Genomic DNA, 27163 nt, shown 5'->3' with positions numbered 1-27163 from the left:
GCTTACACATACATAGACATATACATATATACACATGTACATATTCATACTTGCTTGCCTTCATCCACTCCTGTTGCTACCCTGCCCCACAAAAAACAGCAAATGCTAACCCCCGCTGTCATATATGTATATATGTGTGTATGGGCGTTCATTTATATATGTGTGTATATGAGTGGATGGGCGTTTCTTCTTGTTTCCTGGCGCTACCTTGCTGACATGAGAAACAACAGTTAATTATAATAATTATATTTTTATATTTTGGAAGGAGGTAAATAAAGTGTGTAAGACACGGGAACAAATGGGAACATCAGCGAAGGGGGCAAATGGGAAGGTGATAACAAGTAGTGGTGATGTGAGAAGGAGATGGAGTGAGTATTTTGAAGGTTTGTTGAATGTGTTTGATGTTAGAGTGGCAGATGTGGAGTGTTTTGGTTGAGGTGGTGTGTGGAGTGGGAGGGTTTGGGAGGGTGATTTGGTAAACAGAGAAGAGGTGGTGGGGCCTTTGCAGAAGATGAAGGCCAGCAAGGCGGAGGGTTTGGATGGTGTTGCAGTGGAGTTTATGGAAAGGGGGGTGACTGTTGTTGACTGGTTGGTGGGGTTATTTAGTGTATGTGTGACTCGTGGTGGGGTGCCTCAGGATTGGCGGAATGCTTGCATAGTGCCATTGTACGTGTGCAGGGGGGATGAGGGTGAGTGTTCGGATTGCAGAGGTGTGAGTTTGTTGAGTATTCTTGGGAAGTTATATGGGAGGGTGTTGATTAAGAGGCTGGGGGTGTGTGCGGAGCGTCAGATTGGGGAGGAGCAGTGTGGTTTTGGAGGTGGTGAGGGATGTGTTTGCTTGGAAGAATGTATGTGAGTGGTGCTTGGAAAAGCAAATGGATTTGTATGCAGCATTTGTGGATCTGGAGTGTGGTGCAGTTGGTGGGAGTGCTCCGTGGAAGGTGTTGGGAATGTGTGGTGTGGGAGGCGAGTTGTTGGAGGCAGAGAGGTTTTTGGCCAAGATGTCGGGCATGTGGGGCGTGTAGGGGGGAGGAGGGTAATTGGTTCTCGGTGAGTGTGGTTTGCGGCAGGGGTGCGTGATGTCTCTGAGGTTGTTTGGTTTGTTTATTGGATGGGGTTGTTGGGGAGGTGGATGCAGGAGTTTTGGAGAGAGGGGCAAGTGTGCAGTCTGTTGGGATGAGAGAGCTTGGAAGTGAGTCATTGTGTTGCGGCTGTCATGGATTGAACCAGGGCATGTGAAGCATCTGGGGTAAACCATGGAAAGTTCTGTGGGTTCGGATGTGGAAAGGGAGCTGTGGTTTCAGTGCATTATACATGACAGCTAGAGACTGAGTGTGAACGAATGTGGCCTTTGTTGTCTTTTCCTAGCGCTACCTTGCGCACAAAGGGGGAGGGGGTTGTTATTTTATGTGTGCGCGGGGTGGCGATGGAATGAATAAAAGCAGACAGTATGAATTATGTACATGTGTATATATGTATATGTCTGTGTGTGTATATATATGTATACGTTGAGATGTATAGGTATGTATATTTGCGTGTGTGGATGTGTATGATGATGGGTTGGACCATTCTTTCGTCTGTTTCCTTGTACTACCTCGCTAATGCGGGAGACAGCGACAAAGTAAAATAAATAAGAATATATGAACTCGTGCTCATTGATTTAATGTTTGATTAAGAAGATTTGTACATAGGGTTTATATCATGTGTGAGAACTTAAGTAATCACACGCTTGCAGAAATGTGGGTGCTCCGTCTTCTTGTTCTGCACATGACTTAGTGTCTCTGCTGCACTCGTCAACAGGATATATCTCATATGCAGGCAATGTGGCATGGAAATTTGATGTGAAGAGGTTGAGGTCCTAGTCCTCACCTGTGAAGTCATGGTTGCTGTCATCTGTTCATACCCACAGTGAGTACACATTAAGATTTATATCATTATACCAACTGTTCTTACAGTTCAGTAAACATTAGGGTTTACATCATTTGTGTGTATTTCGAATAATCACGTTCTTGCAGAAATGTGGGTGCTCAATCTCCTTGTTCTGCATGTAATATTGCATCTCTGGTGTGCCCATCAGCAGAGTATGTCTGGTAAGTAAGCAGTGAGGCATGGAAATTTGGTATGAGAAGACTGTGAGGTCCTCGTCCTCACCAATGGAGTCATGGTTTCACTCAACTGTTCGTACCTACAGTGAGTACACTTTCGGGTTTATATCATTATACCAGCTGTTCTTAGCTACAGTTCATTTGTCTTTATTTAGATAATCACATTCTTGCAGAAATGTTGATGCTCAGTCTCCTTGTTCTCCAGGTGATGGCATCTCTGATACACCCATCAACAGGATACACCTGGTGTGCAGGCGATGAGGCATGGAAATTTGGTACCTGAAGACAGCTAGCTTCTAGTCCTCACCGATGCAGTGATGGTTGCACTCAATTGTTCAAACCTACAGTAAGTCCACAGATTTTATATCATTATATCAACTGTTCTTACCTGCAGTCGAGTACACACTAGGATTTACATCATTTGTGTGTATTTAGGTGATCACTCTCTCTTGCAGAAATGTGGATGCTCAGTCTCCTTGTTCTCCAGGTGATATGATATCCCTGGTTCACCCATCAACAGAATATACCTGGTATGCAGGCAGTGAGGCATGGAAATTTGGTACCTGAAAATGGCTAGCTTCTAGTTCTTACCGATGCAGTGATGGTTGCATTCAAATTTTCGTACAGACAGTGAGTATACATTAGGTTTTTTATCATATATCAACTCATCTTACCTATATTCCAGTAAACATCAGGGTTTACATTATTTGTGTGTTTAGATAATCACATTCTTGCAGAAATGTGGTTGCTTAATCCCCTTGTTCTGCATGCAATATGGCATCTCTGGTGTGCCCATCAGCTGAATGTATCTGGTAAGTAGGCTGTGAGGCATGGAAATTCGGTATGAGAAGATGGTGAGGTCCTTGTCCTCACCTATGAAGTTATGGTTTCACTCAACTGTTCGTACCTACAGTGAGTACACTTTAGGAATTATGTCATTATACCAACTGTTCTTAACTACAGTTCATTTGTGTGTATTTAGATAATCACATTCTTGCAAAAATGTTGGTGCACCGTGCCCTTGATCTCCAGGTGATATGGCGTCTCTGATGCTCAGTCTCCTTGTTCTCCAGGTGATATGATGTCCCTGGTTCACCCATCAACAGAATATACCTGGTGTGCAGGCAGTGAGGCATGGAAATTTGGTACCTGAAAACACTAGCTTCTCGTCCTCACCAATGCAGTGATGGTTGCACTCAAATGCTCAGACCTACAGTGAGTACACATTAGGATTTATATCATCATATCAAGTGTTCTTACCTACAGTCTAGTACTTTTTAGGGTTTAAGTCATTGGTGTGTATTTGGGTGATCACACTTACAAAAATATGGCTGCTCAGTCTCCTTGTTCTCCAGGTTATGTGGCTTCCCTGATGCACCAGTCAATAGGACATACCTGGTGTGCAGGCGGTGAGGCATGGAAATTTGGTACCTGAAGACAGCTAGCTTCTAGTCCTCACCAATGCAGTGATGGTTGCACTCAAATATTCATACCTACAGTGAGTACACATTAGGATTTATATCATTATATCAACTGTTCTTACTTATAGTTCAGTAAACATTAGGGGTTACATTTGTGCGACTTAGATTATCACATTGTTGCAGAAATGTGGGTGCTCAGTCTCCTTGTTCTCCAGGTGATATGGCACCTCTGATGCACCATCAACAGGATACACCTAGTGTGCAGGTGGTGAGGCATGAAATTTGGCACCTGAAAACACTTAGCTTCTAGTCTTCACCGATGCAGTGATGGTTGTACTCAAATTTTCATACAAACAGTGAGTACACATTAGGTTTTATATCATTATATCAATTATTCCTACCAACAGTTGAGTACACTTTAGGATTTATATAATTTGTGTGTGCTGACTCTCCCTTGTTCCGTGAGTGATATGCCATTTCTGCTGTGCTTATCAGCCGGATATACCTCATGTACAGGCAGTAGGGCACGGAAATTTGGTATGTGAAGAGGTTGAGTTCCTAGTACTCAGTGATGGTTGCACTCAGCTGTTCCTACCTACAGTCAGTATTTAATTCAAATTGGATTTTCACAGTCTTAGCTGGAAGGGTTAACTGCCTAGCTGGACACCATGTTTCAGGACAGTGCCTTCACAAGCATAACTGTAACCATAAAGTCAGCTTTAAAGTGGACAGCAGAACAAGTACATGTTAGACTCTCTTATCTTATGCCACAATAGGCCATGGACAAGATGTACAAAGGATTGGCATGATATCTGGGGATAAGTATTAGGTATGTTGTTGGGAGTGGTCACGCCAAAAAACAGACACACATGTGGACAGCGTTGATGTGGCTTTCTCCAGGTTAGATGTTTGGGAAAAATTCCTGTCAGTCCCCACACATTTTTCACATGTCATAGAAGGGGACTAAAGGGGCAGGAACGGGGGAGGGGCCTAGAAACCCTCCCCTCTTTATATTTTAAATTTCTAAAAGGGGAAACAGAAGGACTCATGTGGGGAGTGCTCATCCTTCTTGAAGGCTCAGACTGGGGTGTCTAAATGTGTGTGGATTGTAACCAAGGTGAGAAAAGAGGAGAGATAGGTAGTATGTTTGAGGAAAGGAACCTGGATGTTTTGGCTCTGAGTGAAACGAAATTCAAGGGTAGAGGGGAAGAGTGGTTTGGGAACGTCTTGGGAGTAAAGTCAGAGGTTGGTGAGAGGACAAGAGCAAGGGAAGGAGTAGCACTACTGAAACAGGAGTGGTGAGAGTATGTGATAGAGTGTAAAAAAGTAAACTCTAGATTGATATGGGTAAAACTGAAAGCAGATGGAGAGAGATGGGTGATTATTGGTGCATATGCACCTGGGCATGAGAAGAAAGATCATGAGAGGCAAGTATTTTGAGAGCAGCTGAGTGAGTGTTAGTAGTTTTGATGCACGAGACCGGGTTATAGTGATGGGTGATTTGAATGCAAAGGTGAGTAATGTGGCAGTTGAGGGAATAATTGATGTACAAAGGGTGTTCAGTGTTGTAAATGGAAATGTTGAAGAGCTTGTAGATTTATATGCTGAAAAAGGACTGGTGATTTGGAATACCTGGTTTAAAAATAGAGATATACATAAGTATACGTATGTAAGTAGGAGAGATGGCCAGAGAGCGTTATTGATATGCGCACTATTCGCTATTTCCCTCGCTATCGCGGGAAATAGCGAATAGTATGTTGTAAGGTTGCGAGGCGTGGGCTATGGATAGAGTGGTGCGCAGGAGGATGGATGTGCTGGAAATGAGATGTTTGAGGACAATGTGTGGTGTGAGGTGGTTTGATCGAGTAATTAATGTGAGGGTAAGAGAGATGTGTGGAAATAAAAAGAGCGTGGTTGAGAGAGCAGAAGAGGGTGTTTTGAAATGGTTTGGGCACATGGAGAGAATGAGTGAGGAAAGATTGACCAAGAGGATATATGTGTCGGAGGTGGAGGGAACGAGGAGAAGAGGGAGACCAAATTGGAGGTGGAAAGATGGAGTGAAAAAGATTTTGTGTGATCGGGGCCTGAACATGCAGGAGGGTGAAAGGAGGGCAAGGAATAGAGTGAATTGGAGCGATGTGGTATACCGGGGTTGACGTGCTGTCAGTGGATTGAATCAGGGCATGTGAAGCGTCTGGGGTGAACCATGGAAAGCTGTGTAGGTGTGTATATTTGCGTGTGTGGACGTATGTATATACATGTGTATGGGGGTGGGTTGGGCCATTTCTTTCGTCTGTTTCCTTGCGCTACCTCGCAGACGCGGGAGACAGCGACAAAGTATAAAAAAAAAAAAAAAAAAAAAATATATATATATATATATATATATATATATATTTCTTTCTTTCTTTCTTTCAAACTATTCGCCATTTCCCGCATCAGTGAGGTAGCGCTAAGAACAGAGGACCGGGCCTTTGAGGGAACACCCTCACCTGGCCCAATTTTCTGTTCCTTCTTTTGGAAAATTTAAAAAAAAAAAACCGAGAGGGGAGGATTTCCAGCCCCCCGCTCCCTCCCCTTTTAGTCGCCTTCTACAACACGCAGGGAATACATGGGAAGTATTCTTAATCCCCTATCCCCAGGGGAACAGAGAAGGGGGCCAGGTGAGGATATTTCCTCAAAGGCCCAGTCCTCTGTTCTTAACGCTACCTCGCTAATGCGGGAAATGGCGAATAGTACGAAAGAAAGAAAAGATATATATATATATATATATATATATATATATATATATATATATATATATTATATATATATATATATATATATATATATATATATATATATATATATTTTTTTTTTTTTTTTTTTTTCTTCCCAAAAGAAGGAACAGAGAAGAGGGCCAGGTGAGGATATTCCCTCAATGACCCAGTCCTCTGTTCTTAACGCTACCTCGATATCGCGGGAAATGGCAAATAGTATGAAAGAAAAAAAAATATATATATATATATTGAGTGGGAGATGTATAAAAGAAAGAGACAGGAGGTCAAGAGAAAGGTGCAAGAGGTGAAAAAAAGGGCAAATGAGAGTTGGGGTGAGAGAGTATCATTAAATTTTAGGGAGAATAAAAAGATGTTCTGGAAGGAGGTAAATAAAGTGCGTAAGACAAGGGAGCAAATGGGAACTTCGGTGAAGGGCGCAAGTGGGGAGGTGATAACAAGTAGTGGTGATGTGAGAAGGAGATGGAGTGAGTATTTTGAAGGTTTGTTGAATGTGTTTGATGATAGAGTGGCAGATATAGGGTGTTTTGGTCGAGGTGGTGTGCAAAGTGAGAGGGTTAGGGAAAATGATTTGGTAAACAGAGAAGAGGTAGTGAAAGCTTTGCGGAAGATGAAAGCCGGCAAGGCAGCAGGTTTGGATGGTATTGCAGTGGAATTTATTAAAAAAGGGGGTGACTGTATTGTTGACTGGTTGGTAAGGTTATTTAATGTATGTATAACTCATGGTGAGGTGCCTGAGGATTGGCGGAATGCGTGCATAGTGCCATTGTACAAAGGCAAAGGGGATAAGAGTGAGTGCTCAAATTACAGAGGTATAAGTTTGTTGAGTATTGCTGGTAAATTATATGGGAGGGTATTGATTGAGAGGGTGAAGGCATGTACAGAGCACCAGATTGGGGAAGAGCAGTGTGGTTTCAGAAGTGGTAGAGGATGTGTGGATCAGGTGTTTGCTTTGAAGAATGTATGTGAGAAATACTTAGAAAAGCAAATGGATTTGTATGTAGCATTTATGGATCTGGAAAAGGCATATGATAGAGTTGATAGAGATGCTCTGTGGAAGGTATTAAGAATATATGGTGTGGGAGGAAAGTTGTTAGAAGCAGTGAAAAGTTTTTATCGAGGATGTAAGGCATGTGTACGTGTAGGAAGAGAGGAAAGTGATTGGTTCTCAGTGAATGTAGGTTTGCGGCAGGGGTGTGTGATGTCTCCATGGTTGTTTAATTTGTTTATGGATGGGGTTGTTAGGGAGGTAAATGCAAGAGTTTTGGAAAGAGGGGCAAGTATGAAGTCTGTTGGGGATGAGAGAGCTTGGGAAGTGAGTCAGTTGTTGTTCGCTGATGATACAGCGCTGGTGGCTGATTCATGTGAGAAACTGCAGAAGCTGGTGACTGAGTTTGGAAAAGTGTGTGGAAGAAGAAAGTTAAGAGTAAATGTGAATAAGAGCAAGGTTATTAGGTACAGTAGGGTTGAGGGTCAAGTCTATTGGGAGGTGAGTTTGAATGGAGAAAAACTGGAGGAAGTGAAGTGTTTTAGATATCTGGGAGTGGATCTGGCAGTGGATGGAACCATGGAAGCGGAAGTGGATCATAGGGTGGGGGAGGGGGCGAAAATCCTGGGGGCCTTGAAGAATGTGTGGAAGTTATCTCGGAAAGCAAAAATGGGTATGTTTGAAGGAATAGTGGTTCCAACAATGTTGTATGGTTGCGAGGCGTGGGCTATGGATAGAGTTGTGCGCAGGAGGATGGATGTGCTGGAAATGAGATGTTTGAGGACAATGTGTGGTGTGAGGTGGTTTGATCGAGTGAGTAACGTAAGGGTAAGAGAGATGTGTGGAAATAAAAAGAGCGTGGTTGAGAGAGCAGAAGAGGGTGTTTTGAAGTGGTTTGGGCACATGGAGAGGATGAGTGAGGAAAGATTGACCAAGAGGATATATGTGTCGGAGGTGGAGGGAACAAGGAGAAGAGGGAGACCAAATTGGAGGTGGAAAGATGGAGTGAAAAAGATTTTGTGTGATCGGGGCCTGAACATGCAGGAGGGCAAGGAATAGAGTGATTTGGAGCGATGTGGTATACCGGGGTTGACGTGCTGTGAGTGGATTGAAGCAGGGCATGTGAAGCGTCTGGGGTAAACCGTGGAAGGCTGTGTAGTTATGTATATTTGTGTGTGTGGACGTATGTATATACATGTGTATGGGGGGGGGTTGGGCCATTTCTTTCGTCTGTTTCTTTGCGCTACCTCGCAAACGCGGGAGACAGCGACAAAGTATAATAAAAAAAAAATATATATATATATATATATATATATATATATATATATATATATATATATATATATATATATATTTTTTTTTTTTTTTTTTTGCCGCTGTCTCCCGCGTTTGCGAGGTAGCGCAAGGAAACAGACGAAAGAAATGGCCCAGCCCACCCCCATACACATGTATATACATACATCCACACACACGCAAATATACATACCTACACAGCTTTCCATGGTTTACCCCAGACGCTTCACATGCCCTGATTCAATCCACTGACAGCACGTCAACCCCGGTATACTACATCGATCCAATTCACTCTATTCCTTGCCCTCCTTTCACCCTCCTGCATGTTCAGGCCCCGATCACACAAAATCTTTTTCACTCCATCTTTCCACCTCCAATTTGGTCTCCCACTTCTCCTCGTTCCCTCCACCTCCGACACATATATCCTCGTGGTCAATCTTTCCTCACTCATTCTCTCCATGTGCCCAAACCATTTCAAAACACCCTCTTCTGGTCTCTCAACCACGCTCTTTTTATTTCCACACATCTCTCTTACCCTTACGTTACTTACTCGCTCAAACCACCTCACACCACACATTGTCCTCAAACATCTCATTTCCAGCACATCCATCCTCCTACACACAATTCTATCCATAGCCCACGCCTCGCAACCATACAACATTGTTGGAACCACTATTCCTTCAAACATACCCATTTTTGCTTTCCGAGACAATGTTCTCGACTTCCACACATTCTTCAAGGCTCCCAGGATTTTCGCCCCCTCCTCCACCCTATGATCCACTTCCGCTTCCATGGTTCCATCCGCTGCCAGATCCACTCCCAGATATCTAAAACACTTTACTTCCTCCAGTTTTTCTCCATTCAAACTTACCTTCCAATTGACTTGTCCCTCAACCCTACTGTATCTAATATCCTTGCTCTTATTCATGTTTATTCTCAGCTTTCTTCTTTCACACACTTTACCAAACTCAGTCACCAGCTTCTGCAGTTTCTTACCCGAATCAGCCACCAGCGCTGTATCATCAGTGAACGACAACTGACTCACTTCCCAAGCCCTCTCATCCACAACAGACTGCATACTAGCTCCTCTTTCCACAATTCTTGCATTCACCTCCCTAACAACCCCATCCATAAACAAATTAAACAACCATGGAGACATCACGCCCCCCTGCCACAAACCAACATTCACTGAGAACTAATCACTTTCTTCTCTTCCTACTTGTACACATGCCTTACATCCTCAATAAAAACTTCACTGCTTCTAGCAACTTACCTACCACACCATATACTCTTAATACCTTCCTCTGAGCATCTCTGTCAACGCTATCATATGCCTTCTCCAGATACATAAATGCTATGTACAGATCCACACATCCTCTACCACTTCTGAAATCACACTGCTCTTCCACAATCTGATGCTCTGTACATGCCTTCACCCTCTCACTCAATACCCTCCCATATAATTTCCCAGGAATTCTCAACTAACTTTTACATCTGTAATTTGAACACTCGCCTTTGAACTCCTTTGCCTTCATACAATGGCACTATGCATACTTTCTGCCAATCCTCAGGTATTTCACCATGAGCCGTACATACATTGAATATCCTCACCAACCAGTCAACACAGTCACCCCCTTTTTAATAAATTCCACTGCAATACCATCCAACCCCACCGCCTTGCCGGCTTTCGTCTTCCGCAAAGCTTTCAACCAAACCATTCTCCCTGACCCTCTCACTTCACACACAAACTCGACCAAAACACCCTATATCTGCTACTCCATCATTTAGCACATTCAATAAACCCTGAAAATACTCACTCCATCTTCTGACATCACCACTACATGGTATTACCTCCTCATTAGCCCCCTTCACCGATGTTCCCATTTGTTCTCTTGTCTTATGCACTTTATTTATCTCCTTCCAAAACATCTTTTTATTCTCCCTAAAATTCAATGATACTCTCTTACCCCGACACTCATTTGCCCTCTTTTTCACCTCTTCCACCTTTCTCTTGACCACCTGCCTCTTTCTTTTATAGATCTCCCAGTTGTTTACACTATATCCCTGCAAAAGTCGTCCAAATGCCTGTCTCTTTTCTTTCGCTAATAATCTTACTTCTTCATCCCATCACTCGCTACCCTTTCTAATCTACCCACCTCCCACCTCTCTCATGCCACAAGCATCTTTGTGCAAGCCATCACTGCTTCCCTAAATACATCCCATTCCTCCCCCACTCCCCTAACGTCCTTTGCTCTCAGCTTTTTCCATTCTGCACTCAGTCTCTCCTGGTACTTCCTCACACAAGTCTCCTTCCCAAACTCACTCTCTTCACCTCAACATTCTCTCTTCCTGTCTGAAAACCTCTACAAGATAATGATTTATGTTTATTTATTACACTTTATCAGTGTTTCTTGCATCTGCGAGGTAGCACCAGGAAACAAGCAAGGAAATGTCTGAGGAGGTAGCGTCAGGAAACAGAAGAAGAATGGCCCATCTGCTCACATGGACATAAATGCCCATATACGCACTTATACATACATATACATATCAACATATATACGCGCTTATACATACATATACATACATATGCTTACACATACATAGACATATACATATATACACATGTACATATTCATACTTGCTTGCCTTCATCCACTCCTGTTGCTACCCTGCCCCACAAGAAACAGTAAATGCTAACCCCCGCTGTCATATATGTATATATGTGTGTATGGGCGTTCATTTATATATGTGTGTATATGAGTGGATGGGCGTTTCTTCTTGTTTCCTGGCGCTACCTTGCTGACATGAGAAACAACAGTTAATTATAATAATTATATTTTTATATTTTGGAAGGAGGTAAATAAAGTGTGTAAGACACGGGAACAAATGGGAACATCAGCGAAGGGGGCAAATGGGAAGGTGATAACAAGTAGTGGTGATGTGAGAAGGAGATGGAGTGAGTATTTTGAAGGTTTGTTGAATGTGTTTGATGATAGAGTGGCAGATGTGGAGTGTTTTGGTTGAGGTGGTGTGTGGAGTGGGAGGGTTTGGGAGGGTGATTTGGTAAACAGAGAAGAGGTGGTGGGGCCTTTGCAGAAGATGAAGGCCAGCAAGGCGGAGGGTTTGGATGGTGTTGCAGTGGAGTTTATGGAAAGGGGGGTGACTGTTGTTGACTGGTTGGTGGGGTTATTTAGTGTATGTGTGACTCGTGGTGGGGTGCCTCAGGATTGGCGGAATGCTTGCATAGTGCCATTGTACGTGTGCAGGGGGGATGAGGGTGAGTGTTCGGATTGCAGAGGTGTGAGTTTGTTGTTTGAAGGAATAGGGGTTCCAATAATGTTTTATGGTTGCGAGGCATGGGCTATAGATAAGAGTTGTGCAGAGGAAGGTAGATGTGCTGGAAATGAGATGTTTGAGGACAATATGTGGTGTGAGGTGGTTTGATCGAGTAAGTAATGAAAGGGTAAGAGAGATGTGTGGTAATAAAAAGAGTGTGGTTGAGAGAGCAGAAGAGGGTGTTTTGAAATGGTTTGGTCACATGGAGAGAATGACTGAGGAAAGATTGACCAAGAGGATATATGTGTCAGAGGTGGAGGGAACGAGAAGTGGGAGACCAAACTGGAGGTGGAAAGATGGAGTGAAAAAGATTTTGAGTGATCGGGGCCTGAACATGCAGGAGGGTGAAAGGAGTGCAAGGAGTAGAGTGAAATGAAACGATGTGGTATACCAGGGTCGAAGTGCTGTCAATGGATTGAACCAGGGAATGTGAAGCGTCTAGGGTAAACCATGGAAAGTTTTGTGGGGCCTGGATGTGGAAAAGGGAGCTGTGGTTTCGGTGCATTATACATGACAGCTAGAGACTGTGAACGAATGTGGCCTTTGTTGCCTTTTCCTAGTGCTAACTCGCGCACATGCGGGGGGAAGGGTTTTTCATCTCATGTGTAGTGGGGTGGCGACGGGAATGAATAAGGGCAGACAGTATGAATTATGTATTTATATTTATCATACTTTGTCGCTGTCTCTCCCGTTAGCAAGGTAGTGCAAGGAAACAGACAAAAGAATGGCCCAACCCACCCACATACATATCCACATATGCACATATACATACCTATACATCTCAACGTATACATATATATGCATACACAGACATATATACACATGTACATAATTCATACTGTCTGCCCTTAGTCACTCCCGTTACCACCCCGCCACACATGAAATAACAACCCCCTCCCCCCCATATGTGCATGAGGTAGTGCTAGGAAAAGACAACAAAGGCCACACTCATTCACACTCAGTCTCTAGCTGTCATGTATAATGCACCGAAACTACAGCTTCCTTGCCACATCTATGCCCTGCAGAACTTTCCATGGTTTACCCCAAATGCTTCACATGCCCTGGTTCAATCCACTGACAGCACGTCAAACTTGGTATACTACATCATTCCAATTCACCCATCCCCCAACCCCACTGTACCCAATAGCCCTGCTCCCGCCCACATCCACTCTCAGCTCTTCCCCCCTACACACACCACCAAACTCAGCCACCAGCCCCTGCAGTTTCTCATCCAGACCAGACACCAGCGAACAACAACTGACTCACTTCCCAAGCTCTCTCATCCACAACAGACTGCACACTTGCCCCTCTCTCCAAAACTCCTGCATCCACCTCCCCAACAACCCCATCCATAAACAAACCAAACAACCTCAGAGACATCACGCACCCCTGCCGCAAACCAACACTCACCGAGAACCAATTACCCTCCTCCCCCCTACACGCACACATGCCCGACATCTTGGCCAAAAACCTCTCTGCCTCCAACAACTCGCCTCCCACACCACACATTCCCAACACCTTCCACGGAGCACCCCCACCAACTGCACCACACTCCAGATCCACAAATGCTGCATACAAATCCATTTGCTTTTCCAAGCACCACTCACATACATTCTTCAAAGCAAACACATCCCTCACCACCTCCAAAACCACACTGCTCCTCCCCAATCTGACGCTCCGCACACACCCCCAGCCTCTTAATCAACACCCTCCCATATAACTTCTCTCAACCACACTCTTTTTATTACCACACATCTCTCTTACCCTTTCATTACTTACTCGATCAAACCACCTCACACCACATATTGTCCTCAAACATCTCATTTCCAGCACATCTACCTTCCTCTGCACAACTCTTATCTATAGCCCATGCCTCGCAACCGTAAAACATTATTGGAACCCCTATTCCTTCAAACATACCCATTTTTTCTTTCCAAGATAACATTCTCGACTTCCACACATTCTTCAACGCTCCCAGAACTTTTGCCTTCTCCCCCACCCTATGATTCACTTCTGCTTCCATGGTTCCATCCACTACCAAATCTACTCCCAGATATCTAAAACACTTCACTTCCTCTGGTTTTTCTCCATTCAAACTTACCTCCCAGTTGACTTGTCCCTCAACCCTACTGTACCTAATAACCTTGCTCGTATTCATATTTACTCTCGGCTTTCTTCTTTCACACACTTTACCAAACTCGGTCACCAGCTTCTGCAGTTTCTCAACCAAATCATCCACCAGCGCTGTTCATCAGCGAACAACAACTGACTCACTTCCCAAGCTCTCATCTACAACAGACTGCATACTTGTCCTCTTTCCAAAACTCTTGCATTCACCTCCCTAACATCCCCATCCATAAACAAATTAAACAACCATGAAGACATCACGCACCCCTGCCGCAAACCAACATTCACTGAGAACCAGTCACTTTGCTCTCTTCCTACGTGTACACATGCCTTACATCCTCGATAAAAACTTTTCACTGCTTCTAACAACTTGCCTCCCACACCATATATTTTTAATACCTTCCACAGAGCATCTCTATTAACTCTATCATATGCCTTCTCCAGATTCAGAAATGCTACATACAAATCCATTTGCTTTTCTAAGTAATTCTCACATACATTCTTTAAAGGAAACACCTGATCCACACATCCTCTATCAGTTCTAAAACCACACTGCTCTTCCCCAATCTGATGCTCTGTACATGCCTTCACCCTCTCAATCAATACCCTCCCGTATAATTTTCCAGGAATACTCAACAAACTTATACCTCTGTAGTTTGAGCACTCACTTTTATCCCCTTTGCCTTTGTACAATGGTACTATGCAAGCATTCCACCAATCCTCAGGCACGTCACCAAGAGTCATACATACATTAAATAATCTTACCGACCAGTCAACAATACAGTCACCCCCTTTTTTAATGAATTCCACTCTAATACCATCCAAACCCACTTCCTTGCTGGCTTTCATCTTCTGCAAAGCTTTTACTACCTCTTCCCTGTTTACCAAGTCATTCTTCCTAACCTCCTCACTTTGCACACCACCTCGACCAAAACACCCTATATCTGCCACTCTATCATCAAACACATAAAACAAACCTTCAAAATATTCACTCCATCTCCTTCTCACATCATCACTACTTGTTATCACCTCCCCATTAGCCCCCTTCACTGATGTTCCCATTTGTTCCCTTGTCTTACACACTTTATTTACCTCCTTCCAAAATATCTTATTATTCTCCCTAAAATTTAGTGATACTCTCTCACCCCTACTCTCATTTGCCCTCCTTTTCACCTCTTGCACCTTTCTTTTGACCTCCTGCCTCTTTCTTTTATACATCTCCCAGTCATTTGCATTATTTCCCTGCAAAAGTCGTCCAGATGCCTCTCTTCTCTTTCACTAATTATCTTACTTCTTCGTCCCACCACTCACTACCCTTTCTAATCTGCCCACCTCCTACACTTCTCATGCCTCAAGCATCTTTTGCACAAGCCATCACTGCTTCCCTAAATACATCCCATTCCTCCCTCACTCCCCTTACGTCCTTTGTTCTCACCTTTTTCCATGAATTATGTACATGTGTATATATGTATATGTCTGTGTGTGTATATATATGTATAAATTGAGATGTATAGGTATGTATATGTATGTGTGTGGACGTGTATTTATATACATGTGTATGTGGATGGGTTGGGCCATTCTTTCGTCTCTTTCCTTGTGCTACCTCACTAACGCGGGAGACAGCGACAAAGTATAATAAAATAAATATAAAATATTTTTGTGTTTTTTAGATTGATGATATGACAATGTTCATGATATAGTGAGTAAATATACAGAGAAGCTGTTGAATGCTCTATTTTGCTAGAATATACTGGCATGCAAAGAATTTTTTTCATACTATTTGCCATTTCCCGCATTACCGAGGTAGCGCTATGAACAGAGGAGTGAGCCTTTGAGGGAATATTCTCACTTGGCCCCCTTCTCTGCTCCCCTTTTGAAAATTAAAAAAAACGAGAGGGATGGATTTCCAGCCCCCTGCTCCCTTCCCTTTTAGTCACCTTTATGACATGCAGGGAAAACGTGGAAAGTATTCTTTCTCCCCTATCCCCAGGGATAAAGAATTTTATTAAGCAAAAATAATCCAAGGTATATGAAGATGTCAGTGAAGTTCACCTGTTTTACACTTAAGTCATCTTAATAGTTAGTTATAATCTTGAATAATTATTCATATTTAGAATTATTAATGATATTGTTGAGAGAGCAGAGGAGGGTGTGTTGTAGTGGTTTGGACATGCAGAGAGAGTGAGTGAGGAATGGTTGACAAAGAGGATATATGTGTCAGAGGTGGAGGGAACAGGGAGAAGTGGGGTATTGGATTAGAGGTGGAAGGATGGAGTGAGGAAGCTTTTAGGCAATGGGGAGTTGAACATGGAGCACGGATTAGAGTGAATTGAAAGGATGTGGTACACCGGGGTTGATATGCTGTTGATGTACTGAACCAGTCATGTGAAATGTCTCGGGTAAACCGTGGATAGGGAGCTGTTGTTTCGGTGCATTACACATGACAGCTGCAGAGTGAGTGTGAACGAATGTGGCTTGTTTTGACTGTTTACCTGGTATTACCTCGATGCAGTTTCCTGTAGGATGGGGTTGCACCAGGAATTGATGACGGCTGGCAAGTATGAATATGTACATGTGTATATATTTATATGTCTGTATATGGAACCATGGAAGCGGAAGTGGATCATAGGGTGGGGGAGGGGGCGAAAATTCTGGGGGCCTTGAAGAATGTGTGGAAGTCGAGAACATTATCTCGGAAAGCAAAAATGGGTATGTTTGAAGGAATAGTGGTTCCAACAATGTTGTATGGTTGCGAGGCGTGGGCTATGGGTAGAGTTGTGCGCAGGAGGATGGATGTGCTGGAAATGAGATGTTTGAGGACAATGTGTGGTGTGAGGTGGTTTGATCGAGTGAGTAACGTAAGGGTAAGAGATATGTGTGGAAATAAAAAGAGCGTGGTTGAGAGAGCAGAAGAGGGTGTTTTGAAGTGGTTTGGGCACATGGAGAGAATGAGTGAGGAAAGATTGACCAAGAGGATATATGTGTCGGAGGTGGAGGGAACGAGGAGAAGAGGGAGACCAAATTGGAGGTGGAAAGATGGAGTGAAAAAGATTTTGTGTAATCGGGGCCTGAACATGCAGGAGGGTGAAAGGAGGGCAAGGAATAGAGTGAATTGGAGCGATGTGGTATATCGGGGTTGACGTGCTGTCAGTGGATTGAATCAAGGCATGTGAAGCATCTGGGGTAAACCATGGAAAGCTGTGTCGGTATGTATATTTGCGTGTGTGGACGTATGTATATACATGTGTATGGGGGGGGGTTGGGCCATTTCTTTCGTCTGTTTCCTTGCACTACCTCGCAAACGCGGGAGACAGCGACAAAGTATAATAAAAAAAATAAAAATGTATATGTATGTATATATGTTGATCTGTGTATATGTACATGTATGGGCGATTGTGTATATATGTGGGTAATATAGTGGATGGGCTGTTCTTCATCTGTTTCCTGGATCTACCTCACCTATGCGGGGAAACGGTGATCAAGTACAATAAATGAATTAATAATTGCTTCTGTTATGTAACCTGATGTTTACATTATTGTGATTGTGATAGTAATCTCCCAGCCATTCAGAAGTAAATATTTAAAAGATGATTGCTGCGGTTTTTTCATTTTAATCAACTAATAATCTGAGAAAACTGTATTCGTCTCACTCATTTATGGCTCAGTCAACTTACTATTGCAACCTATCACCTCCTGACTAATGTAAAGAATATTCTTATATTTTTATGCATAATCGCTGTTTCCCACACCAGTGAGGTAGCGCCAGAAAACAGACAAAGAATGACCCATCCATTCATATATTCATATATATACATAAGTGCCAACATATGCACATATATCAACATATAATAATTAACATATAATAAGTAACATATAATAATAAGTAATATATAGATCAATTATAAATTTACAGTTTAGGCAACTTTTGTTGTGAATATGGTTGCATGTTGTGTTCTGTTGGTAGAGAGAACAGGAGACCTATGGAAAACCACCCCTGCAGATGACACTGCAATTATTGCAGTGTCTGAGGCTAACATATCATTAATACCCTGTCAAGGCTCCTCCCTTCATCCTATCATTCTATCTGGCATAGAAAAGACTAGGTCATGAATATTCTTGGGTTTGTTCCTGTAGAGTTCCCACTGGCTGTAGATGTGGTTCAGGAAGTGATGGCTAGTCCTCTCATCTCTTGGTTACCATGTGTTTACTATTTCTTTCCAAATATGTTCTGTGATATTTAGATCTGCTCCTTTCATATGCGACAGGGTGGTGATGGGAATGCGTGAAAGCAGCAAGCATGAATATGTACGTGTATATATGTATTTGTCTGTTTATGTATAGGTAAGTATATGTTGAGATGTATAGGTATGTATATGTGTATGTGTGTGGGCATTTATGTACATAGTGTATATGTGTGTGTGTGTAGGCATTTATGTACATACATGTGTATGTATGTGGGTTGGGCCATTCTTTTGTGTATTTCCTTGTGCTACTTCACTAACGTGGGAGACGGTGATTAAGTGTATAACATGATAATAGATAATATATAACTCAAATAGAGATTTACAGTTTAGGCAACTTTTGTTGTGAATATGGTTGCATGTTTTGTTCTGTTGGTAGAGAGAACAGGAGACCTATGGAGAACCACTCCAGCAGATGACACTGCAATTATCGCAGTGGCCGAGGCTAACATATCATTGATACCCTGTCAAGCCTTCTCTCTTCTAAAGCACCACATTCATCCTATCTGGCATAGAAAAGACTAGGTCATGAATAAACTTGGGTTTGTTCCTGTAGAATTCCCACTGGCTGCAGACATGTTTCAGAAAGTGATGGCTAGTCCTCTCATCTCTAGGTTGCCAGGTGTTTACCATTTCTTTCCAAATATGTTCTGTGATATTTAGATCTGCTCCTTTCATGTGTGACAAAGTGGCGATGGGAATGGGTGAAGGCAGCAAGTATGCATATGTACGTGTGGGCGTTTATGTGGGTGGGTTGGGCCATTCTTTCATCTATTTCCTTGCGCTACCTCACTAATGTGGGAGACGGTGATTAAGTATGTTATATGATAATATATAATTCAAATATAAATTTACAGTTTAGGCAACTTTTGTTGTGAATATGTTTGCATGTTGTATTCTGTTAGTAGGGAGAACAGGAGACCTAAGGAGAACCACCCCTGCAGATGACACTGCAATCATCTCAGTGGCCAAGGCTAATATCCTATCTGGCATAGAAAAGACTAGGTCATGAATAAACTTGGGTTTGTGCCTGCAGAGTTCCCAGTGGCTGTAGACGTGGTTCAGGAAGTGATAGCTGGTCCTCTCATCTCTTGGTTGCTAGGTGTATACCATTTCTTTCCAAATATGTTCTGTGACATTTAGATCTGTTCCTTTGCTGGGCCAGTCCAGGAGCTGAAGGGTGAATTGTTCTTGGAACTATTGTTGAATGACGCAAGTGGTGTGGATGGGGTCATTGATATGAATAAAAATGAAAGGTCCAGCTGGGAAAGGGAAACCCCTTTCCTGCAGAGACAGCATTAAATGTTGCTCCAGCAGTTGGATGTATTTTGCTGCAGTAAAACTATCTTATTGTTCAAAATGTCACCCAGGCCATGCAATGTCACGTGGCCCCAGATGTTGCAGGTAATGTGAACTGAACATGCCTCCTCGATAATGTTGGCCTGATCACAACTGCATGTGAAACATCGTATGATTTTAATGTTTATTGCAGTGATTAGGCTGGGTTTATATTGTGGTTTGAAAACCATATTTCATTGACATTTGTTTATTTGAATGGATTTTTTACTCCCATGACCTGGACATTGTCCCTGAACAGTAACAAATCATTAGTTTCATACTGGGTGTTGTTCCTCCTCCAGCAGTGAACTATGCTGTGAGGTTTCTCTTGGACTGGAGTGGAATGACGGCTAACCTCCCTGCTCAGTGTTGTTCTGTCAGGTGCTCCTTATTCATGGGAATTCTGTGGTGCATTGTGGTCATTGTGGAGATGTCCAGCTGCACATTTTCTCTTATGGCCACTATGGTGGTTAGGAAGATTGCCTGCTGCCATCATCTGGTAGGGTGGTTCTCCTAGGGGCTCCTTTTCTAACAGAATACAACCCATAACCATTTGCACAAGGAATTTGACACTCAAGTTGTCTAAATTGTATATTTGAATTTCAGTCATTATTATTGTTAAAGATTTACGCTTAATTTCTTAACCTTTCAACATAATATATATGAGTGGGTTAATCATTCTTCATCTGTTTCCTGGTGCCACCTCACTGTTGCGGGAAACAGTGATCAAGTATATTAATAATATTTTTTTTATTATTATACTTAACCGCCGTCTCCCTTGTTAGCGAGGTGGTGCAAGGAAACAGATGAAGAATGGCCCAACCCACCCACATACACATGTATATACATAAACACCCACACACGCACATATGCATACATATACATTTCAACACAGACATTTACATGTATACACATAAACATATCCATACATTAAGTATGGATATGTACATGTGTATACATGTATATGTCTGTGTTAAAATGTTTAAATATAGATATGTACATGTGTATACATGTATATGTCTGTGTTGAAATGTATGTGTATGCATATGTGCGTGTGTTCTTAACGCTGCCTCGCTGAAGCGGAAAATGGCAATTGTGTATGAAAAAATTATGAAATTTTTAATGAGCTAATAAGGTTACAGCAATGATTACCTTTCTCTCCCATCAAAACTTGGACTTACCCATACAAAGCTGCCCTCGAACACAGATGCTGAATTTGGCTGATGATAAACTGGGTTCATTGGGTCCCTTAAGAGAATAATGAAGGGTAGAGGTGTAAGTATCGAAGCAAAGATAGGATTAAGGGACAGCATAGTCCTCCCAACCCTGACCTATGTAGCCAGAATATATACATGGAATGAGTCTTGAGTTCAGGAATCCAGGCTGTGGAAATGAGCTGCTTGAGAAGAGCATATAGTGTGACTAGATAGAGTGTAGAAAGAAATGAAAGGGGAATCCAAAGGGAATGAATTGTGGGGTGGTAGAGTGGGTTAAACATAATGCTTTAAGGTGGTTTGGGCTTGTGGAAAGAATGCAAGACTGGGAGTTTACAAAGAGAGTGTGTGATAGTACAATTAGAGGGGTTGATGTGAGGGGAAGACCACCTGTGACATGGGCAAATAGGGTGGAAGAATACATGGAATGATGTATGCGAGGGAGGCTTGTAAGGACAGGGATAAGTGGAGACTCTTTTGCCATGGCCACCCCTTAATGGGAGTTCCGAGAGGTGATGGGCATCAGAGATATAGATGGATAGTTAGGTTGGTTGTTTGGCCTGACCTAGAGTATTGTAAATAAAAGCTTCAAAGTAATGGATACTCTGAAGACTTGTGGTATGAGCAATGTATGAGTTCTGCTCAGGTACTTCTTATAGGCTTCATTCAAAACCAATTTCCCTATTGCACTATGATATTCGCATGGATACTCCTATCACTATGGTTTTGTTCTTCACTTGAGTAGGATATTGAAATGTATTCATGATCCATCAGCAGTAACATTAGATGATATTCCCATCTCTTTTTGACGAGTCTTCATTTGAATCACACTGCTCATTGTTACATCTTTATGTTGGTAGGAGGTTCAGTGTAGTAACTTGATGTCCAGGAAGGATGCAATAGTCTGCCTACCCTCCACCACGATTGTCTCGAGAAATTCTAAATGGAGCTGTATGTGTTAAGGAACTTTTGTCAGTCAGTAACTTATCTTCATTTTATTCATTAGGCTTATACATTTCACCAAATTTTTGTATTTTAAAGAGCAAATGCATATCCATTTTGCCAAATAGAAAACATTTCACTAACTAGACCTGTAACATCCCTTGTAATCATGTGGCATGTAATGATTTGCAATAGCAAAATCATTACATTGATGAGTTACCTGCCAACAACTCTATTATTCTATCATTGTATTTATGCACTGCATTTCACATACCCATTTTCCTACATTGTCTGGGATTGTTGTTGTTCTTATTCTTGGTTTTGTTTTTCAGTAAGAAGTCATGTTGCCCACTGACTTGTTGCTAACCCTCTTGTGAAGGAAGTTTGGAAGAAGACTATAAATATTCGCTAAGAATACTTCCCACGTATTCCCTGCGTGTCGTAGAAGATGACTAAAAGGGGAGGGGGCGGGTGGCTGGAAATCCTCCCCTCTCATTTTTATTTTCCAAAGGAAGGAACAGAGGGAGGGGGGGGGCCAGGTGAGGATATTCCCTCTAAGGCCCCGTCCTCTGTTCTTAATGCTACCTTGCTAACGCGGGAAATGGCACCAGAGCCACCCAGTCTTTGGTTTGATCAGTCACATAAAGCACTTTTCTTACACTTTTGGGTTTTCCTGCAGAAGGTTCATGTAATGTGATAAAGGATTGATTTGTCTGTGTTATTATTTTCCCAAAGTATAATTGGTTATTATCCCTGAGGATAGGGGAGAAAGAATACTTCCCACATATTCCCTGCATGTCATAGAAGGAGAATGGGGGGGGGGTTGGAAATCAACCCCCCCCCCATTCCCAGATAAAGGGGGCTAAGTGAGGATTTTCTTTGTTCTTAACCCTACCTCACTGATGGTTATCAAAATTCTATAAAGAGGGTAGACTTAGCTAGTACAAAATAAGTACTTTCATTAAATTGGGCAATCTTATTCACAGAGCACCTCAAATAGATGGGATATATCAATAAACAGAGGCTGCAACTATTCTATATTTTGCTGTCAACTCATAAACACCTTTGCAAAGAATCATGGTGTCATTCTCTCCACAGATGGCAGCACTTTTTTAAACCTAAAATTTGGTGGTTGAAAAGGGCACATGTGTATATTTCAGAAATTTGCATTTTTTTTTTTTTTTTTAACCTGAATAAAGCAATATTTCATTCAATTTGCATTTTTGCCTGAACCTACAAAATATTCTTGTTTTCAGAATATTTCACAAGAAAAACTAGTAAAATTTGCTTACATACCCATTTATTTGCCCTCAATAATATTTCAAATTAAAATTTTATTCAATTTACATTTTTGCATGGTTAACAAAATATTTACCTTCTCCCAGTAATGAAATAGGGCATTTGTGTACATTTCAGGAATTAGCAATTTTTTTTGTACATAAAATACACTAATTCAATTTACATTTTTGCATAAACCTACAAAATATTCTTTGTTCCAGAATATTTCACAAGAAAAATGTGAAATTTGCCCTCTCCCAATATCATATAGGTCTCAAATAAAAAAAAATTAAAACTTTATTTTACTATATACAGCTGACAATAAATGAAGAAATTACTTTCCTAGTGAACCATATTATATATATGGTTCACCAGGAAATATGAGGAAGGTGTAAAGCTCCTTACACCTTCCTTCAAACTTGTTGCTTTCCCTCTAAAAAAGGAAGCAAAGCTTGAATTCTTGGTCTCGGTGAATCATTCCATGTTTTGGCTGCATAGGTAAGGGTCAGGAGGACCATGGTGTTCCTTGACCCTTTTTTCACTTCTAACCTCCTTTCTTGTATTAAGAGGCCCATTGTCTCTTCTACCCAGTACTGCTCTTTCCCTTATCTCCTTCGATGTCGCCAAACTTGCCCAAGTAGCTCCTAAATACTTGAATTCTGTTTCCTCTTCCGGTCATTCTCCATCTCTCCTTCGATGTTGCCCAAGTAGCTCCTAAATACTTGAATTCTGTTTCCTCTTCCGGTCATTCTCCATCTCTCCTTCGATGTCGCCAAACTTTCCCAAGTAGCTCCTAAATACTTGAATTCTGTTTCCTCTTCCAGTCATTCTCCCTCATACCTGTAACACAGTTTAGTATATTTTCTTCTCTCACTCTTTAAGGCACTCTGTTTTCTTTCAAAAACCATTATTTTACTTTTTTCTCATTTACCTTAAATTACCTATGCCTACTCAACCTTTTGCATGCAACTCCTCTTCACTTTCAGCAAAAAAAACAATGTATTATCCACAAACAGGCTTGTCATTACCTACCTTACCTTGCCACTACACTCCATCCTTACCTTTTCTTTCACCTCCGTTATCAGGGTCATTAAGGCCATCAACATAAGCTACGTCCACCAACCAAAAAATCTTTAACACCTTCTTTGGGTGTTAAACATAATTCTGAGACCACATCACCCTTATCACCTTATGTGAAAAAGCCAGAGACATCATGCAATCCTCCCTCACACCCACATGTATACCAAAACTTGTCCTGAAGTCTCCATTCACTCTCACACTTGCATTTGCTACTCTGGAGAAGGTTTTCACACTATCCAACAGTTGTACCCCTACACCATTTATCCTTAACACATCCCATAAAGAATTCCATTTGACTCTGTCATACGCTTTGTCCAGTTCCATAAAAGCTGCATGTAGCTTCTCACCTTTTGCTACATACTTTTCCACAGTCACAAGTAATTTGAAAGGAGCATGTGGTATGACTAGATGAAATGAAGAAAGTAATAAGAGTGTGTACAAGAGATCTGGTATGGCAGGGAGCGGTACAGTGGGTGAAACACGATACTTTTGAGGTGGTTTGGGCATGTAGAAAAAATGTAAGACTGGGAGTTCGATTAAAGGGGATGGTGTGAGAGGGTGATCACCTGTGATATGGGGAAATACAGTGGAAGAGTGCTAGAGGGAGAGAATGCATGGAAAGGTATATGCGAGGGAAATGTGTAAGGCCACCCCTTGATAGGAATTTCTAGTGGGAAAGGGCACCAAAGATATTGATATAAATGACAGATTTTCACGGCAAAAATCTGATACCTTTCCTAAAAAAAAAAAAAAGCTTATACTCACTTAATTCTGTATTCAGTCACTTCCATCACTCTATCACTTTTCCTGGTATACTTATGAGACTTATTCCCCTATAATTACTACATACATCCCTAGCACCTTCTTATTTGAAAAGGAACAATAACAGCTTTCACTCAATCCTTAAGTACAACCTTCTTTCTGGTTCTGTGCTAAATAACATATCAAATGCATCCACTCTTATCAAACTTTCTCCTCCATACTTCAACATTTTAGCCATAATCCCATTCTCTTCAGATGCCTTTCCAACCTCTAACCTTATCATCACCCTTTTTACCTTTCTTCACACTACAGCCCCTTCACTCATATCTCTTCCTTCCATCCTCCATGGCTATAACACCTTCCTTGCCAAATATAATTATGACATTCATCTAAACAACGTAAGAGGTAGGAAGTGAACTATCCTTTAGGTCTGCATCACCATGAGCAAATGTACACATTTGAGGAGGTAGTGGACAGCCCTTAGCGTGATTGACATGGAACCAGCATGGTTTTGTCTTGATGAAATTCGCAGGTACTTTTGCTCTCCATGCCGGAGTAGGAATCTGTGAAAAGATAAAATTCAGAGTGAAAAGTATGCTCAAGGCAACTGTGCTCCTAATGATACTGCTCTAGGTAGCCTCATGCTGCCAGACTCTACTATGCTCATAAGGCACTACTCAAAATCAGTCATGAAAAATCATCAAGAAACAATAGGCTCCATCCACACCCACTAATACAGGCAATGCAGTCAAAACACAGAACTTTATGATACACACTCTAAAAACAAATAAAACCTTCCCATTAAACTCCATGGCCCATTTGAAATTACACACTTACAGATGTCAAATACTACTAGCTATGCAACAGTCTGTAATATCTTTTAACTTCCACCATAATACCAATCCTAAAACCCTTCAGAGGACGTAACTTCCCCTCTTCCTACCACCTATTTCCTTTCTATCCAATCTATGACAAAATCATCCACAACAGAATCAAAATATCCTACTCTCACCTACACAGCATGCCTTCAGACCCAAACATTCTATTGGATGGTATTGCAGTGGAATTTATAAAAAAGGGGGTGACTGTGTTGTTGACTGGTTGGTAAGGATATTTAATGTATGTATGACTCATGGGGAGGTGCCTGAGGATTGGTGGAATGCATGCAGAGTGCCACTGTACAAAGGCAAAGGGGAGTACTCAAATTACAGAGGTATAAGTTTGCTGAGTATTCCTGGGAAAATATATGGGAGAGTATTGATATATATATATATATATATATATGTGTGTGTGTGTGTGTGTGTGTGTGTGTTTGCTTTGAAAAATGTATGAGAAATACTTAGAAAAGCAAATGGATTTGTATGTAGCATTTATGGATTTGGAAAAGGCATATGATAGAGTTGATAGACATGCTCTGTGGAAGGTATTAAGAATATATGGTGTGGGAGGCAAGTTGTTAGAAGCAGTGAAAAGTTTTTATTGAGGATGTAAGGCATGTATATGCGTAGGAAGTGAGGGAAGTGATTAGTTCTCAGTGAATGTTGGTTTGTGGCAGGGGTGCGTGATGTCTCCATGGTTGTTTAATTTATTTATTGATGGGGTTGTTAGGGAGGTGAATGCAAGAGTTTTGGAGAGAGGGGCAAGTATGCAGTCTATTGTGGATGAGAGAGCTTGGGAAGTGGGTCAGTTGTTGTTCACTGATGATACAGCGCTGGTGGCTGATTCAGGTGAGAAACTGCAGAAGCTGGTGACAGAGTTTGGTAAACTGTGTGAAAGAAGAAAGCTGAGTAAATGTGAATAAGAGCTAAGTTATTAGGTACAGTAGGGTTGAGGGACAAGTCAACTGGGAGGTAAGTTTGAATGGAGAAAAACTGGAGGAAGTTAAGTGTTTTAGCTATCTGGGAGTGGATTTGGCAGCGGGTGGAACCATGGAAGTGAAAGTGAATCATAGGGTGGGGGAGGGGGTGAAAGTTCTGGAGCATTGAAAAATGTGTGGAAGTAGAGACTTGTATGAGGATGTACCATGAGAGACTGAGTGCAGAATGGGAAAAGGTGAGAGCAAAAGACATAAGGGGAGTGGGGTAGGAATGGGATGTATTTAGGGAAGCAGTGATGGATTGCGCAAAAGATGCTAGTGGCATGAGAAGCGTAGGAGGTGGGCAGATTAGAAAAGGTAGTGAGTGGTGGTATGAAGTAAGATTATTAGTGAAAGAGAAGAGAGAGGCATTTGGACGATTTTTGCAGGGATATTGTGCAAATGACTG

The 27163-nt window shown here is 41.9% G+C and overlaps 1 protein-coding gene and 1 long non-coding RNA gene across 5 annotated transcripts in view; one reads left to right on the top strand and one right to left on the bottom strand.

Moving 5' to 3' along the window:
* The first annotated feature begins 1484 nt into the window (after positions 1-1484).
* LOC139757019 (uncharacterized) lies at positions 1485-23769 on the top strand. 2 transcript variants are annotated; one of them, XR_011714488.1, is made up of 7 exons: positions 1485-1908; positions 2311-2451; positions 2561-2735; positions 3179-3320; positions 3461-3603; positions 3710-3882; positions 22112-23769. It is a non-coding gene; the product is annotated as an uncharacterized lncRNA (long non-coding RNA). The 2 variants fall into 2 exon arrangements; XR_011714487.1 differs by having other exon boundaries at positions 1710-1908; positions 3742-3882.
* Positions 22805-27163, bottom strand: part of LOC139757018 (probable tRNA (uracil-O(2)-)-methyltransferase) — a 65812-nt gene continuing 61453 nt past the window's right edge. For 2 of the 3 annotated variants that reach the window (XM_071676982.1, XM_071676981.1), the window contains exon 9: positions 22805-25462. In XM_071676982.1, coding sequence (XP_071533083.1) covers positions 25289-25462 — 174 coding nt within the window. In that variant the 3' untranslated portion in view covers positions 22805-25288. The remainder of the gene's footprint in view (positions 25463-27163) is intronic. The other variant, XM_071676983.1, reaches the window with a different exon arrangement.

The sequence above is a fragment of the Panulirus ornatus genome, chromosome 24 (assembly GCF_036320965.1).
Source record: "Panulirus ornatus isolate Po-2019 chromosome 24, ASM3632096v1, whole genome shotgun sequence".
Taxonomy (NCBI): Eukaryota; Metazoa; Arthropoda; class Malacostraca; order Decapoda; family Palinuridae; genus Panulirus; species Panulirus ornatus.
The sequence above is the reverse complement of the archived record's forward strand: the minus strand, read 5'-3'. Positions and strand labels throughout refer to the sequence as shown.